At 51.5% G+C, this 25618-nt stretch overlaps 4 protein-coding genes across 4 annotated transcripts; 3 read left to right on the top strand and 1 right to left on the bottom strand.

Moving 5' to 3' along the window:
- Positions 1–1070: 1070 nt before the first annotated feature.
- PG997_012118 (FAT domain-containing protein) lies at positions 1071–12832 on the bottom strand (the record flags this gene model as incomplete). The annotated part of the gene is made up of 2 exons (XM_066816432.1): positions 1071–12679; positions 12781–12832. The coding sequence occupies 2 exons, from the start codon at positions 12830–12832 to the stop codon at positions 1071–1073; spliced, it is 11661 nt and encodes a 3886-aa protein (XP_066662124.1).
- Positions 12833–14129: 1297 nt separating this feature from the next.
- On the top strand, positions 14130–14908 carry PG997_012117 (uncharacterized protein; the record flags this gene model as incomplete). Its single annotated transcript, XM_066816431.1, has 3 exons — positions 14130–14187; positions 14273–14280; positions 14405–14908. 3 exons carry the CDS (start codon positions 14130–14132, stop codon positions 14906–14908), a joined length of 570 nt encoding a protein of 189 aa, XP_066662123.1.
- A 4458-nt stretch (positions 14909–19366) lies between these two features.
- PG997_012116 (uncharacterized protein) lies at positions 19367–20506 on the top strand (the record flags this gene model as incomplete). Its single annotated transcript, XM_066816430.1, has 1 exon — positions 19367–20506. One exon carries the CDS (start codon positions 19367–19369, stop codon positions 20504–20506), a length of 1140 nt encoding a protein of 379 aa, XP_066662122.1.
- An 827-nt stretch (positions 20507–21333) lies between these two features.
- On the top strand, positions 21334–25124 carry PG997_012115 (uncharacterized protein; the record flags this gene model as incomplete). Its single annotated transcript, XM_066816429.1, has 4 exons — positions 21334–21794; positions 21848–23328; positions 23383–23403; positions 23473–25124. 4 exons carry the CDS (start codon positions 21334–21336, stop codon positions 25122–25124), a joined length of 3615 nt encoding a protein of 1204 aa, XP_066662121.1.
- Positions 25125–25618: the final 494 nt, after the last annotated feature.

Genomic DNA, 25618 nt, shown 5'->3' with positions numbered 1-25618 from the left:
GTTTTGTTCCCTTCTATGGCGGGCTAAGGAGGGGAAAGTCGTGCCTAGGTTCGGGCCTAGCAATCCAGCAATCCCAGAGCAGTACCCAGAGCAGTACCCAGATGCCAGAGCTCCTGCTGTTAGGGGTCCCTCCAGTCCCCTTCTGCCCCCTTCAGCCTTCAGCGCTCCTACTGTTTGTTCATGTAATCCCGGCGCCCGCCCAGGGGTCCCTGGCCCTAACTCCGGTGATTGGTCTGACCCCTGCCTAGCCGCCTGGATGGAGCAAGTCGTCACTTGAGTTGCCCTGAGTTGCCAGCATCATCAATCCCCCACTACCTACCTACCTTCCCATCTTTTGTTTCGTACATGCTAACCTAATGCTACCTCAGTTCAGTATATGTAATAAAGTACCACACCACGACATATCGCGATGGATACTCTGTATGCTGCAACCCTGTATCGACCAGACCACTCCAGATGACACCATTCCTGACCCCATCATTCGAGACAGGCCTGCTGAGGCTCTTTCGATCTCCCATGATGTCCTCGATGTGCTTTTGTCACAAAGTAGGGTTGCGCCGTCATCTGTGCACAAGATTCCACTAACCACTCAAACTTTCAGCCGTTGCGACTACGCTTCGGCTGCTTCTTCTAAACATGCTCCCCTGGATTTTTGGCATGTGCTTGGCATGTTGACATCTTGCATGGCGTCGGGGCATTCCATATGCCCAGAAGAAAAACAATTAGATGCAGGGCATGAACTCAAACGTACATTTCATTTCGTGTCTAGAATGGCAAACGTGTCTCAACAGACACTATTATTAGAAGCAACAGCTCTTGTACATAATCCGGGTATGCCATCACCTCAAGGCAACCCATCAGCGTTTGCACGCCCTTCCCTCCTCCCTTTGACCCTAGACATGATGATGATGCCAGACTCCATTCTCTGATTCAAACTCTTTTTGAATCGCCATCCATCGTACAAAGCCAGGAACGCCTTCGCTGCACTACGCCCCATCTCAATGCAAAATAGAAGTCGCCCGGAAGTATGCCACCCTAATGGGGGAAAAAAGGGAAGAGAGGTGCCCTGCTTAGAGGTAGGGCATCCAGAGAGCATCGCACTGCCCCAGGTTAATCGGGTTAACCGCCTTGGCAATCAGATCAATCACCGTCTGGTTGGCCGGTAGGTTGCCCACGGGACTAGCCGCCAGACTGACTGCTCGCTTCACAATCATGTCGCAGTTCGTCTGCACCGTGTCGCGCAACTGGTTCTCGTTGAGGTGGATCGCCCGGTGGCTGCTCGTAAACCAGAATATCATCTCGTCCCGCACGAAAAGTGTGAGCGCGTGTTCGAGTTCAAACTCGGGTTCGGTGAGACAGCGCGCGATGGCCATGATGGCGCAGCTGAAGATGCCTTCGGTGGCCAGAGGTCCCATGAGCGTCTGCAGGTTGGGCGTAAGTCGGAACGGTACAGGCTCGGGGTTGTGGAAGAAAGGCTTGGCCGGCGCCATGAACGACATCAACTCCGACCCCCAGATCTTGCCCGAGCCTCGCGCGATATTGATCTTGTGTGGGTATCGGCCCGTCATGTAGAGAATATAAGTCATGAAAGTCAACGCTGAAAGCTGGTAAGACAGGCGACGTCGGAACAGCCAGAACTCGGAGAATTCCGGGAAAGTGGCCTGGAAATAGTCCAGGGCGACGGTATGAGGAACCCACTTCTCCTGGATTGCTGTGAATACTTCGAGGCGTGCGTTAACGCCCGAATCATGTTTCTGGTTTGTGTTAGCATGACTGTCAGGATCCACGTGCAAGGGTTGACTAACCGCTCCCTTGGGTTCGATGAGCGCCCTCAACTTGTCCATCGTGAACAACACCGGCTCGTCCTTCTGCATGCCATTGCGCCTGCAATGGTCCTCGAAAATGCCTTGCAGGGTGATGTACGAGGTATCCTCTTGTACGATTCTTATGTGCGGCGCAAGAGGAACCATCAACGGAAGGGTAAACTGCAGATCCCGGCGTCGAGATTCCTTCCTCTTCGTAAGAGTCTGGTTCAGATGGCGGAAGAGCTGCAAGATTCGCTCTTCCCTGCGGCAGTGCCGTGCTGCTGGATGTTGGATAGCAAATGCGTGGATGCTACCATCGTGACCGCGAATAGTGATGCGACGGTGGGAGACGCCAATTGCTCGAATTAGATCCACGTTAGGCAAGAAGCGCTCGATACGGATGAAGTCTTGGTTCTTATCCTTGTGCTGTAGATATTGACCGGGAACCTCTACATCATCAAACTTCAGGTATCGGAAATCACTGAGATGCTTCGAGTACCGCTCCAACGTGTCCCGAGGATTGCGACGATCCAACTTTTCCTCGAACTTATCACGCCACTTGCGCAGCTTATGGATGTATTCGTACATTGTTGGCTTGACGGATACAAAGTCAGTTTCGAATGAGGACTTGATGTGAGCTGGTAGGATTGTCTCCGCAAATCGCGTGATGTTGGTCTCTGTTGCAGCAGGCAGCTTGACATCCCTAGCATATGACGAAGGCATGCGGCTAACGTACGCAAGGCCATCGTTCAGTAGTGCGACGATCAATCGGTAGGCATCCTCATCCGGCGGGCATTTGAAGTGTTTCTGAATCTGATCGACCATGGTTTCCATCGAGAGTGCTAGAAGCGGGAATGCTGTTTTCAGGGTCGACATGATCTCCTCTGTCAACTCCCACGGTGGCTTCTTTTGGCCTGTGGTTGCGGGGGCAGCAGTTGCCGTCGTAGCTGCGGCAGTCTCGGTCTTTTGGTCACCCGCATCCGTAGATGCTGGAGGAGGAACACTGCCAGCAGTTGGTGTAGCAGAGGCGGCTTTCTCGTCACTGGGCTCGACCTTGGGTTGGGTAGCGGCTTCGCCGCCGGCTGTCTGAGGTCTCGAACCGGTTTCCGTCTTCGCCTGAGGGTTATCTTGTTTGGCCTGTGCAGGAGACGTGTTGGGCTTCCCGTTGGTCGCAGCGGCAGCCTGTGCTCTTTGTCGGGCCTTCTCTTTGGCTTCTTGATTCTTCTTGATAACCAGCATATCCTCACGATTGGTTCGGAGCTGGAAGTAGAGGGCTTGTGGATAAGACTTGGCGATCTTCTGAAGTAGAACATGAACCCGGGGTGCTTCCTTGTGTCCAAGTCCGGTAAGAAGTTGTGGTATGAAGGTGATCCAATACCAGACAGGGGTGTCGCCCTTATAATCCTCAAAGCCAGAGGCGATTGTGCCATTTGCGTCGTCTAGGCTCAAAAGCCAAAGAATACGAGCGATCAGCTTGCGAGCTCTGCCATTCTTATAGCTGCCAATGGCTTGGAGATACGACGTCAAAGCTTGCTTGGCCGAGTTGAGGTCGGTTGCGTCTTCCTTGAATTTACGGTCATTGAAATATCCCCATTCGGCCCAAGCCTTGGCTTTGCTGATGTCGTAATACAGCGCCGTACCATAGGCAGCATCGGCATCCTCCTTCTGCTTCAGCTTCTCCAGGAACATACCCTTGAGTGTGTAGAACTCAGCCTTCTGCTGAGCGTTGAAGTAGTTCAGGTTGGTGTTGTTGATCACGTCCAAACCGCTGCTCAGCTCCTCCGGGTTTTCATAGTGGCATTTAGCCTGCTCTCTCAACTTGAGGAAAGCCTCCTGAATCTCTATATTCGGCAGAGTGTAGATGCGACTGAGTTGAGCGATGCATACTTCTGGAAGGTTGTGTTTGCGGGCAACATGCGCAAAGCGGTTGATAATCCACGCTGTCTCGTGGTAGCCCCGGTAGGCAAAGGAAGCGCCGTTAGCGTTGGGGCCTTGCTGGGGAAGAAGTTGAAGATACTGATTGTTTATCAACGCAAAGATGTGTTGTCGCCATGTAACCAAGTCTTGCCAGTCAGTAATATCATCCCAGACATTAGGCAGTCGATCTCGCCAAGAACCTAGGAGTAATTTGAGCTCGCCTGACTTCACGTCGAGATTCGCCTGGGTCGTGCTCGCTAAACTCTGGCAAATGATATTCGCGTCATGGAGCTCAACAAGTTGTTGGAAGTTGTGAAGCATTGGAATATGAGCAGCTGTCAGGCGTCGCGGCAGCTGGTGCCATTTGCGAATCGACAGCTGGATTGCCTCATCGCAGACTCTGTTGAACTCCGTCTGCGTTTCATTGCTCCTATTATTATGCAACTTGAGCAGAGCCATGAAACCCTGGAAGAATGACCGTCGTGCAGTCGGGGCATCCATCACACCTTTGATGATGTGATCCAGACTGTCCCGGTGCTCTTGGTTCTGCCACATCTCAACACTGCGCCAGGCACACTCTAGTAGGAGGTCCTGGAGATTTTCGTGCTTGGCAAAGTCTTGGAGTATCTCCCACTGCTGCAGTTTCTCGGCACACAAGACCCAGTGGTCTTCCCACAACATGTACTCCCCTTGAGAAAAGGGGATTACACCAGTACGTGCCTTGATTTGCGCCGCTTCGTACATCTTCTGGGCTTTGTCCCACATGCCGTTCTGTTCATAAGAAAGAGCGGCATTGGTCTCCACGAAGTGGCAACGGCGGCGCCATGTGCCATAGAAGAGATCATCCTCCTTGAGGTTTGCGTAGAGCTCGACCAACGCATCAAGATTGCTCTCGCGGACAGTCGCAGATTCCCCGTCAGACTTGACAGCAGCTTTTTCAAGCTGAACAAGCGCAGTGTACCAGGCGTCGTAGGTTTTAGCCCCGAACTTCAGCACATGAGGAGGGATCTTGCACTCGGGCCATGCCTTCGCAGCACCAGCGAGTAGAGACTGCACAACATTTGGTCTCTTATCGATTTGTCGTGAATGGAAGTCCTTCGTTAGAAGAACAACTAGGCCCTTCTCAAGGTCGGTCTTCTCCTCCTTAAGGGTGGCAGACCAATAAATGGGGAACAAGACCACCCAGAGTTCATGTGCAAGATTCGTATCAACATGCTGCAGTTGTATGAGGGGTTCGATGACATCCCGTAGCTTGACATCACCAACCTCCGCAACAAATCGCCGATGATTCGCCATGAACGTGTCGTAATTATCATCGACCATGGCTGAGGCCTCTCGGTTATCCCTAATATACGTGCCAAAAGCGAGCGAGGCGGGAAGTGTTCGGAAATCCTCATGGTGAAGTTGAACGCTCGAATTGGCTTCTACAGCACCAAAAAGAAGCTGATTGGCTTGCGCAAGCCAGAAGGAATCGGCCAATGTGTCCCAGTTTTGCGCGGTGATGACGTATTGCAAACGAGCAGTGGCGGTCCGGGAAAGAGACTTATCAAAGATGGCCATGAACCGGTTACGCATGTCAACGTCTTGGGCTCTGGTGCCTATTAAGAATGCATGTTCCATTCGAACAGTAAGCTCCGTTCTTGTGATCTTTGGGTCTTCATAGATGCGAATGACCAGCTCCAGGAATTTCGTGAGCATGGTAGGATCGGCTCGGTGTTCAAAGGAAAGCATCTTGTGCAACACAGCTGTTTTCTCCTTGAGTGTAGGCCATGTGCCCTCGGATCGGAATACCCAATCCTCGACCATCTCAAGAATCTTCTGGCAGAGAGGAATGCTGAGAGACTTTTCAACAAGGGTGGCCAGTACGCTGAGGAATGGCCGCCGGTTATCCCCAAGGATTTCCATGCGCATAGCCGTGACTTCGATGGCCTTGATCATTAGGTTTGTCTGAATCTCGAGTTCGTGGGCAGACATCTCCCCGTTTTGGGCCATTGGGTCTGCGGGACGTACTGCCGTCACGCCCAGCTGGTGCGATGTAACAGCACTGTAGTGCGTAACATGCTCCCTAGCGAGCTTGACTTGAAGGGCTTTCATCAAGGCTGGTATGTGCTGGTCAATGACAGAGGGCTTGCGCTGACCAAGAGACCACAGAATGTTCACACCCGAGACGTAGTTTGACGCATTCAAGGTCTCCGTGGCTATCATTGAAAGGAAGGTGACGATTTCAGATGTTGGTGCTTCGGCCTCCCCTTCGGCATCGGCATCTTCCATAGGTACATCCTCGGGGACTGCATCGAGAATACGCTGCACAATAGATCTCATGGTCCGCCCATCATCGTATTCTTTGTCTGCGAAATGGAGACAGTCTTGCAGCTCTGGGTTATCAGATCTCAAGCTCTTCTCAAGGACCTTTTGCACGGATGGCATGTTCCTGACGATCCAGTCATCCTTTTTGAAGTTCAGGATAGTGCGAACAACTTGCAGAGTGTTGATGATGTTGGTTATGAACTTCTCATCGTACGCCTCCTTATCATTGGGGTCTGCGCTAAGAATCTTTGAGGTCCTCTCGCTGGCAAGTACGACCTCTGTCACGTTAGGAAACAGATCGCATTCCAAATCTCCCCAGTACTGCGGTTGGAGAAGGTTATACAGCAGCGACATTGCCTTCTTGCACAGCTCAGTTGACTGAGGAGGGAGTGCAGCCGCAGCGCCCGCAGGAGTGTCTCTTGGCTTCGCCGATGGCACGCGATACCGTTCATTGAGCTGCGCGATGAATTCAACCAGGTACTTAACCATCTTGATTCGATACTGGTCCGGTATCTGATACTCCTTGGCAGGCGCTGACTGTCGAACAGTAGGTGGGGAGGATATTGGCTGATCGCTACCGAGACGCCGTTTCCTGGAGTTTGGAGACTCGGACAGAGTCCTGGCGGTGCCATTGTGAGCACCATCGACACGCCTTTGCTCCCACTCCCAAACCAGCCACATCATGTTGAGAGCAAGCTTCTTGCTTTCATTAGAGGAGCTTTGTGGCGCAGAAACCTTCCTAAGGGACGTGACAATGAGCAAGGCGAACTTGTCCCGAGACTCAAAGAACAAGTCCGGGTGTCTGACGAGAAAGTGGAATATGCTTGTCATCTGCTGGACGTTCTGCCCTTCCTCGGCAAGGATACGTCGCGGTGCCATGGCCCAGACTGCATTGCGGTCACTGGGAGACGCATTGCAGCGTTTGGGGAGGACAGGGGCCATTAGCTCCAAGGCTTGCGTGACCAACGCCCGTCCCTCATTTTGACTCGTCCGGAGGAGCGAATAGTAGACCTGGGTGACGATCTTGGCGGGAGTCTCGTAATGTGCTATAAAGTATCCTATTACAACATAGGCAGCGTGCTTGTTGATGGCATCATCAAGGCGGATGTAGGTCCAACCAAACTTAATGATGTCCTTCCTGGCGTCTTGGAGGATAGCATGATGATATTTGACGAGCATGGCAGACAGCTGAAGAACCTCCATTCGAGTATGGTCAATCCCTGGCTGAGCTAGGTCTTCTTGCGGGTCACCGAGGTTGACCTTCCAGATCTTCGCGTTGATGGACTCAATGACTGAGCGGTCCATAAGCCTCTGGGGCTTAGGCTGGTCGAGCTGGTTCCAGTGACGCATAATGTCCATGGCCACGATGGGATTCACAATATTCCGGAGCAAGAAGCATTTCGTTCTTTGGCTCGCTTGCTTGCCGGAGTATATGTCTAAACAGCGCAGGATGACCGATTTCCAGTAATCAATCGATTCGTTGCAGATGACATGCTTGTATATGAACGAAAAGAACGCAGACGTGGCTCGGAAGTCATCAGAAGTCACGGACTCGACCAAGCCAAATAGAGAATCGAGGTCTTTGGTGTTGAGGGCAAGCGCCTTCGTAAAGATGGCCATCAGCTGTTCAGCTGCTTGATTGGCTGGTAAGCGCAGGTGGGGAGGGAGATGGTTGCTGCGAAGCTGGCGCTCCAGATCTTTCCCGATAAGGTGCAACCAACTGATGATATCTTTCCGCCCAAGCCAGCTATGAGCATTAGGGAATTGGCTGAGAGCATCGAGGACATTGACTGTGTTGATGATTGTGACATATTTGGTGTCCTTGTTGGCAGTAACAATCTCGCCGCAGAACTTGGTGAGAGCGTCTACATGAGAGGCGGCATGGTCTCTGAGTCCCTGGGTATCCGATGTCGACAGGACCTGAGCAAGGAAGCGTCCGTATTTGATGTCTTCCAGCTTGCTCAACAGGAAGCTCCAAATATCCTGGGGGTATCGATTGATATATTTGTAAAGAGGAAGTCGGAAAGGACTGTGCTGTGTTCGTCGCAGCTTTTCCTCCAGCTCAAGCACCGTATCGATCAGGCGTTCTTTGAACTGTTCAGCTGCTGGAGGGAGAAGGTGGAAGATGTTGAACACAGCAGCAATGACCTTCATTTGGCTGTGCTGCTCGAAGAACGTGAAGGAGATTTGCTGCAGCACCGTCAGATCTGCGAGATTCTTGATGTGGTCGAGCAACCGAGCTCCTATCTCCACTTTGAAATAGGTAGTCAGCAGACGCAAGAGCCGCGCAAGATTGTCAAGGCCATGTGTCGTCAATCGTTTGGGGTCTTGAAGATTTGCGAGAACGGGTCGGAGACCTTGTTGAAGCAAGTCTTTGGGTAGCTTATTCGTATGAGACAACACAGCTCGAAGGGACTCATTGGCCGCTTCGATGGTGGGCTTCGACTCAGAATACAAGCATTTGAAAAACACCGATACAATCTTGGTCCTTGTTGGGTTGTTTTGTCCCTTTGAAAAGTCATCGAAACTCATCGCCTTGCTCAAAATTCTGATACAGGCAACCCGAAGGTTCACAATGGACTCGTGCGTCCGGAACTCCTGCGGCTTGCCCGCTAACGACTCATCGGTGGCATCAGCCAATGCGAGCGACTCCATAAGCAGCCGGTTGAGCGAATCATCAAATGGAATGAAGTCATTCTTAAGGCTCATGTAGTAAGCCACCGCATCAATATACCCAATTTGCGTGGCGAACGGCAACGCACGAAGGGGCTTGGGGTAGATGTTGGTCAGGAGACGATCTTTGAGAGGGTCTAGAAGCTCCCAGATCTCAACTCCAGTAGCATGTGCGATTAGTTCAAGCGAACGCCTCGCAGTCGCCCGCACGTGCTTGTTGAGGTGGGATAGCTCCTCGTTGAAAAGGACACATATCGTCGCGAGCCTTGGGGGTTTGACTGGCGGCTGTCCGGGTTGGGGCGTAGGGAACATGGCATCCTCCTTCTTGGCGTTCCGTGTAATCTGCTTGAGTAGGATTTCAAGTGTCTCCTGGGCACAGTTTCTTGTTCTTTCCGGAAGATCCTGCGGCATATCCTTGATGACATATACGAGAGAACGGATAAAATTGTCCTGTTTGCCAGCAACCCAGCCAGGGCCAAGATCAATCTCTGTTAGCAGATATTTGATACCGAGACTCCCACCAGTCTTGGTGAACCATTCTTCCTCGTAGCAGGCGTGGGAGAAGACATTGGCAAGATGGCCAAAGAATGGCAGACGCCCAACTTGTTGGCCAGGTCCAAAGATGGTCGCTGTGGAATCATACACGGCACGAATGGCACGGAAGGCGGCATCTCGCACTTCGGGCAAATCCGACGCCAAAGACTCTACGATAGCATCGCATAGAATGCGGGTGTCGATGAACAGAGGACCTTCGCCAGCTTTGACGTTGAAAGGGCTGCCGCTTCGCTTCAGGTCGATCAGACCGCGCCCAACCTCGATTATCGTGAAATGCCGGCATAGATTCATGAGAAACACGTCGGCCTCATCTCTGAACTCAGGCAAAGACTGGGCAAACATGATTGCCTTAATCAGGCGTTTCATGATCTGGTCTTGCTCGTCTTTCTTGACGACCGATCGTTCCCGGTCAGAAGAATCAAATACGGACAAGTCGTTGTCACATTTCCGGGCGAGGAAGTCCTGTGCCTGCAGTCTAACCAGTCGAGGGAGTTCATCCGGAAGACTATCAAACCCGATACGAAGCTTCAGCTGGGCCTTGATCAAATGAAGCGCCTGTTTCTTATAGAATCCATCATACTGTCTCGAAGAGGCAACCTTCGTTGTTAACTTAGGTGTATCCATCAGCTTTCGAATGGCGCAGTCAATGCCCATTTCAGCGTGGAAGGCTCTGTCCCTCTTCGATCCTATCAGACGGATATCGAAACTTGCTGGATCATCGGCATAATTCTGATAGTTGACTGGGAGAGCTTCGGTCATGAACTTTCTGTTTCGACCGCCAAGCTTACCAAGGATTCTCATTGTAGTATGAGCATGGAAGTGGCTATAAGGATGCGGTCTGAGATGCTCGAAAAGAGCGTTCATTAGCTCTTCGATGACCGGTGCCATGATCGGGTCAAGATATTCAGCCGTCAGGTTATCAACGCAGAGTTCCAGCGTACGCAGACCTTGGCCAACTAGATCGTTGCCGGCTCTTAGAGCCACGACCAGCGGTCGCATTAAGAAGCTCAGATGAGGGAGGAGGTTACTGAGGCGTGCTGGGACAGTGAGACAGAGCTCAACATAAAGATCACGCTCGGCGGGTTTGCGGGCAGCCAGAAGGAGATTGTTGAGGACATCCAGCAACATTTCAAGTAGAGGCAAAATCTGCTTGTAGAGATGCTCAAATTTACCACCACCAATACTTCTGAACAGAGACCGTAGAAGTAGGAAATAATTCATCGGTTCTTCGGCCTTCGTAGATAACTCGATCGACTTCGTAACAATGTCGACGACATGGGGAAGGAGAACTTGCTCGTTTTGGTTGGCGAATAGGGTAACTGCCATGAAAGCGAGCTTAAAGAGACGCAGCAGAATTGACGACTTCTTCACGTCAGCTGAACCAACATCTTCAATCCGTTCCATGAGAAACTTGAGCAACATGCCGCAGAAGCTCGGCGATGTTGCTTCGCTCGCAAGGAAGAACTGGGGTATATGTAACAAGCCCGTATGCTCGAAGATCATCTCGTAGAGCCTGGGAATCTCCTGCTGGAAAACTTCATGGAACGTAGCAGGGTCGATACAGTGAAACACGGTGGCGAATGTTTCCAGAAGATCCTTCTCTTCCTTACTGCTAGAAACCATGTAGAAATTGGCCATGTACTCGACAGGCGATGCGTATTGGGACTCGGCAGCGGGTTTCTCAATTTCGTAGTAACGGAATACATAAGCCCCTTCTCGGAAAAGCTTCACGATCACTTTGACCTCTTCTGCAGTGAACCCGTATGAGACCTCCTGCCAGTGGGTGGGTATGACTGCGGGGTCGACAGGCTTTCCGAGGTTGCATGTCTTCAGCTGGTAGAAAGTGTTCTTTAGTCCCGTCATGAGGTTCTTGAACAGGAACTTGTTGTCCACAACAGGATCAGCGCCACGATCGCGAGGATTTGACGTTTTGATAGGCATCGCGGTGAAAATATCTGTCTCATCCCAATCCGGTCGGTGTTCCTTGTCGGCAAGGTATGTATCAGGCTCTTGATCGGCAGCTTGCTGAGCGTATAACTTGGACAGTTTGACCGCGTTGGGATACTGCCGGTTCATTGCCGCAAACTTGTCACCAATGGCGTTGAGGACCATAAGTAGATAATGGCGCGCATCAACCTTGTTCTGCATCTTTGCAATGCATTCCGCCATGTTCAGGAGCAATTTGGCACTCATAGTCTGGAAGCTCGTACCAGGGAAGTCGTCTTGCAGGTTCCGGGTGTAAACTTCCACCGTCTTCCGTATCTGTTCGGGCGATAGTGCGTCTCGAACATGGTGTATCAGGTCGGCCAACATGCTATATGCCAAAGGTCTCATTGTCTCGTAAACGGTCAAGCCGTCGCCGATCAAGGTCTTCTCCTCTAACAGCTCATCGATTTTGGACAGGAATATCTTGCGGAAGTTGAAATTGATAATGTGGCGGATGGCAACTAGCAACTCCTTGCGCGACGCAGACTTTTCTCGCGGACAATCCTGGAGAAGTCGTACCACGATGTCGGGGAGCGTTGGCAGGAAGTCGGTCAGTTGACTAGAATACTGGCGCAACAGGTATGCCAGGAAGCTCATGGTCTTGACCTGGGCCGTAATAAACTCCCCAAATGCAGCGCGGTTCTTGATGTTAGGGCTGACTCCCGCAAATGTCTGGCCCTTGGCCTTGGCCTCGGCATGTGCCTGCTCCTGGGCTTTCGCCTGAAGGCACAGGACCGACTTGATCAGAGGAACGAATAATTTGACATTGGCTGGTATTATGTTCCGGTATGTTTGGAAGACCGATACCACTATGATAGGGCACTCGGAAAGGACCTTGAACGATTGCATTCCCTTCAGTAGAGGCCGACTCTGCTGCTGCAAGTCCTGGCCCAGATCGGTAACGGAAGCCACCGGAGAACCTGGCCGAGGCGATTGGAAGTTCGTCTGGGTGCTGCCGGGTGTCGACGGAGCGCCTGTCGCATTGGACGGGACGGCTGTACTATCCAGTTGTTCCCGCACCACACGCTCCATTTGCTCAAACAGTTCTTGGATCAAAGTGAGGAACGGCTGCACTTTTCCTTGCAACACCTTTGGCTGGTGCCGCATAATATCCGATATAATCTTGACACAAAGCGTCGCATTATCCTCATTGTCGTTTTTTACCAGCTGCATGAGAAGGTCTACCACCTCCTCTGCATATGGCTCGAACGGTTCGGGTGACGTCTGATGTGTAGGTAATCGGTGGAGGATTTCGAGGACACAGTTCCGAAGCTTCTGCTCCGGCGAGTTGTTCTGGAACAGACATGGCCCACGGAGAACGTTGATGAACAGCGGTACCACGCGTTTTAGGAAGGGCGGGTATGATACCGGGTTGCCTGTGTAATGGTCTAGGCTGTCCCGCAGCAATGTGGCAGCTTCGAGTTTGCTCTTCGCCTCTATCAATCGTCGCGGTTAGTAGGACGTATATGGCAGCGCGGCGCTTGCGAGATGATGTGTATTTGAGCGATGTTCCATCTGAAGATGAGATCAAACTCACCAAAATCTGCGATAGTCAACCTCTTGACTATATCCTCGAAGTTGAGCGCCATCGTAGTGGGATTACTGCGTATTCGCAGTGTAAGTTTGCGAAATCACACATGCGCCGATGTTCTGATGATGGGCAAAACCGAGGTCAACCCTTGTGAAATCGAACGCGATCGGATTTCTGCGCAAATGCGCTCATGGGGGTGTTGTGGCGCCGGCACGATTTGGCGATGGGCTATCGTTGTCCAGTCGGTATTTCACTTTTCGCGATGTTGCACCACTGGAAGGTGCTACTGGGGACTTGGCGGAAAGGAAAATTAGGGAAGAAAGCTATCAAAAACACCAACAACAGCTCAAGTTGCCATTGATGATGGATTGCGCAGCTGCTAATTGACTTGAACGAAAGGTTGGGGTATCATGAGAAGGAAAACGGTCGTAAATCGCTTCAAGTCAAAAGCGTGTAGCTCAAGGCTGCACTTTATTACAACCGGCTGAAGCTCAACCTGCAAGTGCAAGAGAAACGCGACAGAAACCGTGGTGGAGGGACCTCGAGCTGCCAATTCCATGTGGGGCGCGCTAGGTTCGCTCCAAGGATTTTCCGAAGAGCCTCTGCCATTCGTTGCGCGCACCTTGGCGGCAGCTACGATCTACGTACCGTACCTTCCTGTACTGCTTACATCATTCTCTTATCCCTCAAGGTAACTTATCTTATCTTATCCTATCTTATCTTTGGAGCTGCAGGTGAATCAGATTGGCCCCTCAACGTGCCTGCATCATTCGTAGCCCATTTACCGAGACAAGCAATTGGAGGGGTAGATCCCTCGGGAAGGCACTCTGGAGTACATCAAAGCTAACCTTATGATTTCCATGGATCAACTGAGGAGATAAACTCCGCGCTGAGAATATATGCCACTCAATATATGTCTCGGAAACTTCCCCGGAGAGCAATGATTGATACATTGACATCTTAGGAATCCTCTGTGCAGTCAAAGAAGTTGAATACGCTGTTGACTCTATACCTGGATCGTTCACCTCGTCCTGCATTCTGTTTCTTTATCAAAGTGCACTTGCGTCGTTGCCCTTTGGCTTATACCGTTGATGCCTGCCAGTAAACAAAGGCAATTCCACGCGCAACCTTCTACTCTTGTAGGGAACCTACCAGGCGGGCAAACGAACATCATCTAAGCCTGGTTCGCTAGGTTTCTTTTGGGGTGAAGAGATATAAAAACCCTCTCCTTTGCGACCTGATCGGATCCGATTTGATCACACCAAGCCTTCATACCACATATTTCACCTCCAGACTGCACCACTACCCAATAACTCATACATTTTACAGTCCAACAAGAATCAGGAGAAGCAAAAATGACGAACGAGTCGGGAAATGATGGCACTGGCCGCACTCATACGGCTTTCTTCTACGGTAAGTGGAAAAAAGAAAAGAAAAAAAAGAAATGAGTCGTATCCACGCCTGTCCCAATCGATCAGCAGCTAACAATGTGTAACAGGAACTCTAGTAAGTGACCAGCCCTCGCTGAATTCGGTTCTCAGGCGAGAATCCGACACTGTTACTTTCTCGATAGTAGCATTTGCACCTATGTGACATCGTAAGTGATAGAGTACTAACGTTGGGAACGCAGATGGCACCAGAGGTCTTCTTCACGGTCGCCTACCGCAACTCACCGCTGAATGTGGCCGTTCTGAAGAGCCTGCACACGTTCCAGCCGGCCGTCCTCCACGGCTTCCGCCGCCGCCGCGTGCGGTACGCCGACTACCCCGGCATCACGCGCGACACCACTTCCGAGGACGCTTCCGTCCGCGGCACGTACGTAACGGGCCTGACCGACGCCAACATGTTCCACCTGGACGCCTTCGAGGGTTGCGAGTACGAGCGCGAGAACGTCACGGTCAAGCTGCTGTCCAAAGTGGGCAACGACCAGGGGGAGGGCAACGTCGAGGGCGACGAGGTCGAGTGCCAGACTTACGTCTTCCTGAACCCAGGAAGATTGGAGCCGCTCGAGTGGGATTACCACGAGTTCCGCACCCAGAAGATGAGGAGCTGGACGCGCGAAGATTATGGCTTCGACGACACTGATCACCTGGCCCCGGATGAGGTGGAGGAAGCGAAGGACGCTGCGGTCTAATTTCAGAACGCACTACTTAACCGCCAGACTCAAACACGCTCTTGATCCCTTTTGTATGGTTGGATGGAAAGACCTGTTCCGTGGGAAATTAGGCCGAAAGCCATTCGGGTGAAAAGGGTTGATGAAAGCTATGAATCGATAGAGCCATAGAGGATCAGATGACCGCCAGATACGGGATACAAAGCGGATTGCTCATAGAAAATGCCATTATCTGCGTAAAGATAACACTGTCAGCACCTCAGGTCATGTGAGCTGGTGGAATGACTCGTCTTTCCGAACATTTCAACTCGTTGCTTCTACCCGTGCTCTCTTGAATGAGTAGGCGAGGGGATAGGTAGGTAGCTGACTAGCTACGGTGCATAAAGTATGTAATGAAGTAATTCATCAGGTTCACCTCAGCTGCCCTCTGCTTCCATTGAATCCGACTTCGCGGCTAACGATGTATGGTGATAGTCATTCTAGAGCCTCAGTGACCACCCCAGCGGCAAGCCCAGCCGAGATAAGACTCAATGAGAGGCATCCAATTGAACGATGAGCGACCCTTCTGCCTGTAGCCTATTGCCATGGTCGTGAGAACAAGGTTCAAAGACACATGCTGCTCGAGGTCTCCACATGATTCCCAGTCTTTGGGTAAGTTCTTAGGCGCCGAATAGCAACTCCACCAGAGACAGCTGGCAGATCCAGGCAAGCTGACTCTCTGTGCTGTACTACTGTCCCGGGAGACTTCCGCGAGACATCGCCACGCATTTAATAGCCGCACTAAAGTACAAGTATCTTTTAGCGATGAGCGACTTCCAGCTAGATATACTCTAGATAGACCCTGATACACAGCTCAGGATACCGGATTACCTTGGGTATATCACCGCACTTTACTGCAAACACCGACATTCCGAGCAATACGAGTTGGGTGAGTGAGTAATCAGCGTATACGATCCACCCAAGTTCAGTCTCGGCCTGGTTATCCAGGTTGGGCTATTTCTGGGTATGGAGATATGGAGCGAAAGTTGCCGCCCGGTCGGCCCGGGGCTGTCGTCTGCTGTCTGCTGTTTGCTGTTTGCTGTCTATTTCCAGCCAATAATAGAGTAAGCAACCCCGTCATAAGCGCTCTGCTTCAATGCCCAACAAGCTGTATGTGTTTCTGGAAAGTGGACGTAAGGGAAACGCCGCCCAGATGGGGACTTGTTTTCTGCTCAGCTCGTGGCACCTATGGTATTACCTCATAGCTTCGGAGGCCAAAGTCTATGCGACCTGGGTACCCACCCAATCCCAAAAGCCGGTAAAAGGAAAAAAACCAGGGAGCAACACCCCTGGATTCCCTGCTCGCGTTACATCCAGCCGGGTCAACCAATCGAGCCGTAGATCTCCCATTAACTTTTGCCTGAACGGGCAGGCCTGTACCAGATCTGCGCCTGCTCGCATACGAGGACATTCTCCCTCTTCCTTTTGCCATAAACTGTGGCAAAGCAAAAAAACGAGGCAGCCAAAAGCGGACAAAAGAATTTTCATTCTGTGAGATTCCATAGCACGAATCGGTTTTGCTTCCTTTTGTCCCTCACGTGCATCAGTAGGATGCAGTAGGGAATTTTTCGTTTGCGCGGATAAAAGCTATGTGTATACTAAGTATGCAGGATGCTGCGGAAGTATGCATTCCATCGCTGCAAGTGCACGAGATGTTTAGGTAGGCTAGAGTGCTGAGTTGAGCGAGTAGTGCGGAGGCCGCCGCTGCTGAGCGCCATGGACACTGCATACTTAGTGATCTACCCTGACATTGTGCTTCCCTGCTCGGCTGAAGCCTCAAAGCTAAAGGCGCACCGCCACTTTAGTGACCTTACTGCCCGATATAGCGCGAGATCTGTGGTCCCGTAACATTATGCAAGTCCCCGAGTGACAGCTGTTGATGGGCACACAAACCGCGGCCAGCGGCTGCCGGCACCGGTAAAATCGTGGTAGTAAGCACAGCCATACAGCTCCAGTCCAGTCCGTCCAGGGCCCTTCCTGGCAAACACGAGGGCTCAGACGTCCTGGCATTGATTAAGTCCTACCTGTTTTTAGCTGCGGATGGGGATGGAAGAGGGGCCGCCACTGTCGGGGCACTGGCTCAATACAGAATGCCTCGGTCTCGGTCGTAGTGATGTTGCCGCCGGATTTAGGCATTCAAGACGATGGATGGATTGTGTGCGCTTCGCTCTCACGATGGGAAGAAAAGGCAACGTGACGAACGGTACCATAAAATCGCGAGGTCGAAACGCGGCTTGTTTCAGATTTCCCTTCTGTTCTACACATGCAGTAGCTTGGAGTCATATTCGTCCTAAGGATGGCTGATAGGTGCATATGCAAACGGCGCGGCGGAATCGTAAGCACGCAGGCCAATAGGCCAGTCAAAGTGGTGTCGGTGAGTAGGCTAGGCTGCAGATCCTATCAGCTTGATCAGCATGCACCTGCTAAGAAAATCCCCGCACCGGCTCAGGGGTCAGCGACAGGGATTGAGCGACAGGTTTTCCTGCAGGACGGGCAAAGATTGGCTCAAGACTCGCCCGGCCTAGTTTAGAAAACATTTTAGAAAATCGCCATTGGCAAGTAGTTTCCCCCTGGAACGGCCTAAACCCCCGGAAAGGGCTGCTGATGGAATCTGGCGGGCGGTTTGCGTAACGCTTGACTGCCGTCGAGTGATACAGCCGTGTTTGCTAACATCTTCAGCAATTCGCGACAGGGGGCCAGGGTGCCGGGGTGCCGGGAAGAGCAAACGACGTCCAGGGAAAGACTGGGACTGACGTAGGACTACTGCGCCGCAGACTCGCGTTTTCCGTGCTGTTTTCCAGAACATGAATGGCCACCTGGTACGGCCTTCGGCGACGTGCATCGGCCCACTGTACCAATTCATCCAAACATTATGACAAGTATTTTTACTACACCAAAGTCCTTTTGGGGGGCGTCCGTGCCGGGAGGCAGGAGGCATCCACTACTGTAGGTATTCTTGGAGAGGAGTAAGCTTGGTGCTCTGTGATTGCAATCCCAACGGCAAGTGTCTTGCATACTTTTTCCGCTGTGACGAAAAAGTAAAGTGCTTACTTGATCGATCAAAGGGGGGTTGAACAAGCCGTGGCGGCTATAGTGTGTCTGGGTATGGACGGTTCTCCCAGGTGGCGCAGAGCAGACTCAGGGGGGTCAAGAGACCAATCCCAACATGGTCGTTAATCCCGTGTCATATGGCGTATACTTACTTGGTGTTTGGTCTGGATGCAGGTATGGACTCAGGGGGCAACTGAGTCGTTCTCAGCGTGCCTGACTCTATCAAGAACCTATGGTCCCCAGCAGCAGGAAAAATATCCGTCGGCCACTAGGACGGAGTCTAGTCACCTTGGCTGCCAAGCCGAAACATTTCTCGATCCAATCATCTTCACTCGTCGACTTTCCGTTTTTGACTCCCCTGGCAACTCCACCGACCCGCCTCCACCAATGCTCCGAAACTTTTACGAGTAGATCCCTTCATGGCAGGAAGGCACTGCGCCCGACTGGCTGTGATGGGATCCTTGGAAGGCTTGTCCAGCCCTGAACTCTGTGCTCTAAGTGGGAATTCAGAATGGAACCCCTGAAAGCAGCCATGTCTCTATCCCGTTCCTCTTATAGCCAATCGTCCCTAGTTCGACGCTGGTTCCTGCAGCACACTCCACATCGCGGTCCCTCTCGTTGACTTCACATCCATCGCCATACGTTCGCTCTAGTGTTTGTCTCGGTTGACAGGCTGCCTTTCCGTTCTTTTTGTCGCCTCTCTGTCAGGTATAAGACGGTCGTTCCTCTCCCTCCTCAAAGCACTCCTTCTCTTCAACAATCACAACAGCAGTCCCAGTGACAGATCTTTCTCTATCAGACCTTCACCTTCACTCCTTGAGGTTCGGTCTCTTTGTTTCTATTCTTCTCACTTCCCTTGATCCAATTAGCCTGGAGCAACACATTCATTTGAGTCCTCTCAACTTGAACGTTACACATCGATCTAGCTCGATCTCGGTCCCTTGTTGACTAGTCATCTGCTCTTGTTTCGTCTGTCGAATAAAGCAGCCCTGAGTAAGTTGCCACTGCTTCCTAAACACTTCTCGTCCCTTGCACGCCCATCTGCCCTTGTCATGTGTATGACAGCGACGTCTTTGTCGGCCTGTCAAAGTGCACAATACACTTGTTGTTGTTGCGGACTGAGCGCCGGTCATGCCTCTTATTGGGGTTCTTTGTCCACAGGAGGGCAAAGATGAGTATAGTCCACTCAATGGGGCAAAGAAACGATGAGCCGGCTATAAGTCTCTCCCATGTCTCGATCCTTGGCTGACCCTGTATGTTTCACTTCAGAAAGACTCAACAACAATTACATCCTTGAACACAACAAAGTCTGTGACTTCTATCACATCTCATCCCTGAGAATAAGATCCTTATCGTCTGGAACGATAAATCGTCACACACTCCCTCACAATGATCAACACAAAGACTGTCGTGGCGGCTGGGCTTGTCGCCTTCAGCAACGCTCACATGCTTATCAGCAACCCCAAGCCGTTCACCTCACCGCAGCTTAAACAGAACCCTCTGAGCTCGGGTCAGTTCCCCTGCCAGGGCACCCCTGGTGGAACTTTCTCGGCGGGTGCAAACATGAACAACTTCGAGCTTGGTTCCAAGCAGACTCTCCAATGGATAGGCACTGCTGTTCACGGTGGAGGATCTTGCCAGATCTCCATCTCGTACGACACCAACCCAACTCCTCAAAGCGTGTGGAAGGTTATCCACAGCATCGAGGGCGGCTGCCCGGCCCGCAACCTTGATGACAACCGCTCGCCTGCAAACGCTGCTGCTATCGACCCAGATACCTATGACTACACAATTCCTGACAACATCCCTGCCGGCAAGGCCACTATCTCAGTGTCCTGGTTGAACCGACTCGGAAACAGAGAGTTCTACATGTACTGCGGTGCTATAGAGCTCACTGGTTCCGGCGGTGACAAGTCCAACTACGAGGCTTTGCCCGACATCTACGTTGCCAACGTTCCCGACGTCAACTCATGCACGACCCCTCCGGGAAAGACCGACTGGAAGTTCCCCAACCCTGGTCTTTCCGTCGAGAACAACCTTGACAAATATGGATTCCCCGTCTACTCCCTCCCAGGCCAATGTGGAAAGTTCAGTGGAGCTGCTGGCTCTGGCTCAGGCTCGGCTCCCGGTTCGGGTTCAGGCTCGGGTCCGAGTAAGCCATCTGCGTCGGCCCCGGCTTCCAAGCCCAGCGCTTCCGCTCCTGGCGGAGTGTTCCTGACCAAGCAGCCTGATGCCGCACCTACACAGGCTCCTACTTCTGCGCCAGTTGCCCCTGCGCCCAGCTCTGCGCCTGCTGCCCCGGCTCCCGGCGCTGATTCCGGTTCCGGCTCCGGCTCCTCTGGTGCATTGACCGGCAAGTGCACCGATGGACAATGGAACTGTGTCGGAGGCTCTTCTTTCCAGCAGTGTGGAAGCGGAACTTGGTCACCTGTTATGGCAATGGCCCCTGGCACCAAGTGCACGGCCGGCCAGTCCACTGAGCTGAAGGTGGCCGCTGTCAAGCGGGTCGTCAAGATGTTCCGTGCTTAGAGACATGTTATAAAGAAACTGGCAGCCTGATGTATAACACTTTCGGGGGATATTTTGAATACTGATGAAATTGGTCATCAGATGGAGTTTGGGATTTTTACTACCTTCTACTGTACATAAATTTTTGCTGTTTTACACGGGCTTCTGGATATACCAAACACGGAAACGATATCAAACTCACAAGTCAATAAAGTTACACATTCATGGCTTGACATTATGTTTTCTGTGATGCTTCATGGTTCTGCAGATCCAGTTTGAATCAGTTATATACCACCAATGAAGATTACTTGAAATCTGCATACGGGGTAGGTCCTGCACAAGACCTCAGAGTTGAGAGGAAAGAATGGTGTGGGTCTTGCTGGTTGGGAAGCAGGTGCTTCTACTGGCGTACATGCATCTCATCACCTCTGTGCCTTTTCGGGCCACCAAGCACGCAACTGTAGGTAGAGCATTACTTCAAGAGAATTAATTTTGGCAAACGACCGTCTAGGGAGGTGCGCAAGCTTATCATATATCTCAACCGAGATTTCTGTACTAGATATTATTTAATACTGTTGGGCGGTTCTGGGTAGCCGCCGGCCATGTGGATAGTCGCATGGGGAAGTGGGCCCAGTTCGATTGTATTGGCGTAGGATTGGACGAGGAGGCGCCTATAAGTCGTCGTTGGTTCATGCTGCATGTCGCCAACTCCTCTCCTCTGCGTGCACGTTGGTCAATACAAATGGCAGCTTCTTCCCGATTTTCGACCTGGAGGAGGATGTGAGAATTCTTGTCTTGTTGATTCACTGTACATTAATTTTCTCACATCGTGCATTCTTGCCGCGTCAATGACTACTTTCCGCCCGATCAATACTCGCAGCGAGAGCAACTCATCCCACACTATACTTCTCGGCAAGGGACTGGGTCCGAATAATGGGAAACAGAACAATGGGTGGAAGCCATGGACCTTGAGAATCCCTGCGCTGCTGTGTCTTTTCATTATCACACTACTGCTGGCCGGGGTGGTCGAATTTCTTGTCCAGAAGAGCCAGAGACAAGGTGGCGGATTGGCCTTGTCCGAATCGCCTGACAACCTTCCTCCGGCTGTGAATCTGGCATATCTCTATCTCCCAACCATCATCGCTGTAGTGTATAGTTTAGCATGGAACTGGGTAGCTTCCGACACCAAACGACTGCAACCATGGCTCGAGATGTCAAAACCGAGAGGGGCTCCGGCTGAAAATTCGCTCCTGCTTGACTATCCTTCCACTTTCTTTGGCTGGGTGCCTTTCAAAGCCGCTTCCAGAAGGTCAGTACAAGACACTGAAGTTGTTTCTACCAATAATTGACTGATGACATCAGACACTGGCCCGTGTTCCTTAGCGGAATGGTCGTCTTGGTTGTTACCTGCGCCATCACGCCTCTACAGGGCGCTCTCTTCAAGATTGAGAGGCTCACTGTAAGTGTCGATGCACCATTTCTGGTTGCGTCAGGACTGCCGCCAGTCGATCGTCAATCCCACCGGATGGACTCAACGTTACTGAACACCGCATATGCCACCACATTTCTTGGCCACCCTCTACACCCCTTCACGACTCGTGAGTATGCACTACTACCGGCGCGGTACCAAGGCAGACCAGAACTCATCCATGCGGATACCAACTACACCGTCGCCACGACGAAGCTGTCGACCAGCCTAGTGTGCTGGCCTGCGACAGTGATCTACGACACAACTGCCGATTCGTACGAATTCAACAATGGTCGTGGCTGCCGGATAAAAAGCGTCCCAGTTGACAAGAGCTCTCAATATACGATGCATTATATCGGGTGGGAGACCAATAGCTGGTCAGAATATGGTCTCAATCAGCCAGAACTATGCTCCGAGGAAAACTTGCATCAAATACTGGCTGTGTGGGCTAAACGGAATAGCCTACCAACCTTCTCAAACACGACAAAAGAATGGAGCCCCGGAGAGGTGGAAATGACAGCTTATTTCTGTGAGACACAGTATTGGAAACAACCTGTGTTGGCATCATTGCACTCAAACCAATCTGTGCTCCGTGGTGAGCATGGCGATTCAATACAGCCACTGGGGGCCATCGAGACACTCAACACCGACGAATTCAACACGACGGCATTCGAAATGTTTATGAGCGGTGGACAACCACCAAGCATGGAGCAAGACCCCCAAGCAGAGGGGTCCGCATTTCTCTACCGAGTGAACGAAGACCGTCGCTTCAAGGGCATTGGACTACAAAGGACTATATCTAATATGCTGGGCTTTGCGTTAGGGACAGATTTTACTAACCTTGCGGTGTACAAAGACCCGGAGCGCCTCACCAAGACCTTTGAGTCAATGCATCAGCTCATGTTCTCGCTAACAGTTGGCCGTATCAACTCATTGGAGACGAGCCCCGACATGGACAATGTCTCTGGCACAACCAAAGTTTCTCGCTATGGGGTTACTGTAAGCCGGAGATTCTCGATTGTGGTAGAGATTCTGCTACTTTTCGTGGCTTTATTGAACATAGGCTTGCTCTGGTCATGCCAACGTGGCCATAGTAAACTGTTGTCGGACCCCGTCTCTATCAGAGAAGTGGCGAATCTGATCAAGCAAAGCGACAAGCTCAAGACAGTGCTGTCAGGGGTAGACGCTGAGAGTGATGACGAGTTTCGGTATGCTCTCCATAAATACGACTTCTATCTCCGGGTCGACGAAAACGGAAACGAGATTCAGCTCGACATGGTTGACTCGCAACCGACACCGGAACTCAACAACGACCACCATCGCTCTCGTCTGTATACACCGGATGTACCTATCGCAATGAAGCCGCTCAGTGGCTGTTTGTTTGTGTTGGTTTTGATAGCAGCCCTATCGTACTTGACGTATTTAAAAGTCATTGAGCGGCGCTCTCAAGGTATGAAAGCATTCTGACTAAGTATTGAATGAAAGTTCGATCAGTGACTAACCCATGGTTCTACTACAGGCCTGCCACTACCGATGGACAACGAGTTCACACTTGAGATATTGGAGAACTATGTCCCGATCGTATTCGCCACATTGGTCGAATCTCTCTGGGTCCTCCTGAATCGCCTGTTGGCCACTTTTCAACCTTTCGCGGAGTTGCAGAAGGGCCACAGTTCAGGATCTAGATCCGTTGACTTAAGGTACACTTCATTACCACCCCAACTACTGTTGTGGAAGGCAGCCAGGGCAAAACATCTCTTGCTTAGTCTGGTTTGCCTTGTCTCGATCCTGGCGAACGCATTGTCTGTCAGCCTCGGCGGTCTCTTCAACGAGCTTCCTGTGGCCGAAGATGAGCTTGTTGATGTCCCCTCGCTCAAAACCCCGACTATAACCAACAGTTCTTTGACGAATTGGATGAGGGAGAAGGACGCCACCGCGTCGTCCTACATCGAACATGTTACCATGGCAAACATATATTGGTCGACAAATACGAGGCTGCCGCCATGGCTTACCGAGGACTACTACTTTTTACCCTTTGAACTCGATCACATACTGGATGCTGCCGCCGAGTCTTATACGGCACGAAGCCACGGGGTTACGATCATACCCTCTTGCAAAGCCTTACCGCACACTACCCTCACAAGAACCCGCATAAGTCCACCCCAGTTCTCCGAGCAGTCTCAAAGTAGCACGTTTTCCTGGATGAACTGCATTGATTCGAAGACTCTCGCGGAAAACCTATCGAACCGGACAGGGAGCCTTGCCACGGAGGTGGTAAGCTATAATAATGAACAGTGTAGCAAGGGCTTCGTTCGAGGGTGGGCCCGAGCTACTGGTCGGCAAGACGATGGACTTATTGGCGACGTGGAGGTCACGGGTGTCGCATGCCAGCCAGAACTTGCTACGGCCGAGTTCGATCTTACCGTCGACAATACTGGGAATGTGCTTCGAGCCAACAGAGTCGGCGCCTTCGGGCCATTGGGGTGGGGGCCGGGTAACAGCTCCCAGGTACGCAGCACGTTTGAGCACATCGCATTCAACTTCATGGGAGGAGGGCCCTCGCTATGGCTGAACAAGACGGTCCCTGGCGACAGCATCAACTACTTGTTGATGCAACGAAACTACACGTTCTCGGACCCCACGACGCCCTTACCTGACTCCAAAACGCTTGTTACGGAAACCAATGCCGCCATTCAAATGATTATGGCGGCCCTGTTCCAGCAGGCCCCGACATTGTTTGAAACAGCTCCCAATTCGACTAGTACCACTCGAGGCACACGACGGGTAACCGTCACTAAGATCTTCATGGCCGACGTTGCCTTCATCATCACTATGTCGCTCCTCTCTCTCAATGTCATCGCGGCCATAGTCGTGTACGCCTTCGGCCCTAGGTCTTTCTTGCCCCGCTTTCCAGACGCACTTGGGTCTATCCTGGGATATGTTGCTAAGAGCAGACTGACTGACCCGGATTGGGAATCGACAACGACAACAGGAAGTGAAGGAGAAGAAGATGGGACCGAAGAAGAGAAAGGCCCGAAGACTACGTTCAGTTTTGGTCGCTACACCGATTGGGATGGCAACGAACACCTTGGTATTGATGTTGATCCGTTCGTGGTCAAGGTCGACAGGCAAGGCAACCCAGAGTGGCAGGGACAAGACAATGTGACCTAGTGGCTAGCTCGGTTTCGAGGAAGATCGAACAGGAGGCGTGGAAGCAACGAGTATATTGTAAGCTAGATATGCGTTTTAGGACTTGCTGGGTTTGGACATTGAGTGATTGGATATACATACCATCTTATGATTTACTATATATAGAGAGAGCTATTATATTAATTGAAAAATAGCAAGTAATTACTACTGTATAAAATGTATATAAGATACAAAAAAAGTGACCTTAGCAGCAGGGGTCGAAAAAGTGACCGCAGAGGGAGTTGAACCCTCTTGCCTTTAAGTATAATATGAATAAGAATACTAACCGCTAGGCTACACCGGCCCGGTCACTGGAGGAAGGGGTTGTTTAGATATTTATTCACTCCCTCCTTGAGGCGGGCGTTTACGTTGCTTTGCCGCTGGAGTGGGCGAGCAAGTATTCAGAGTTTGCTGTGGCATGGATTGAGCGGAGAGCGCGGGTTCACAAGCAGCCTGAGACGATTGAAAACCCAAGA

Source organism: Apiospora hydei (assembly GCF_038363865.1).
Source record: "Apiospora hydei strain CBS 114990 chromosome Unknown utg000009l_segment0_segment0, whole genome shotgun sequence".
NCBI lineage: Eukaryota > Fungi > Ascomycota > Sordariomycetes > Amphisphaeriales > Apiosporaceae > Apiospora > Apiospora hydei.
The sequence above is the reverse complement of the archived record's forward strand: the minus strand, read 5'-3'. Positions and strand labels throughout refer to the sequence as shown.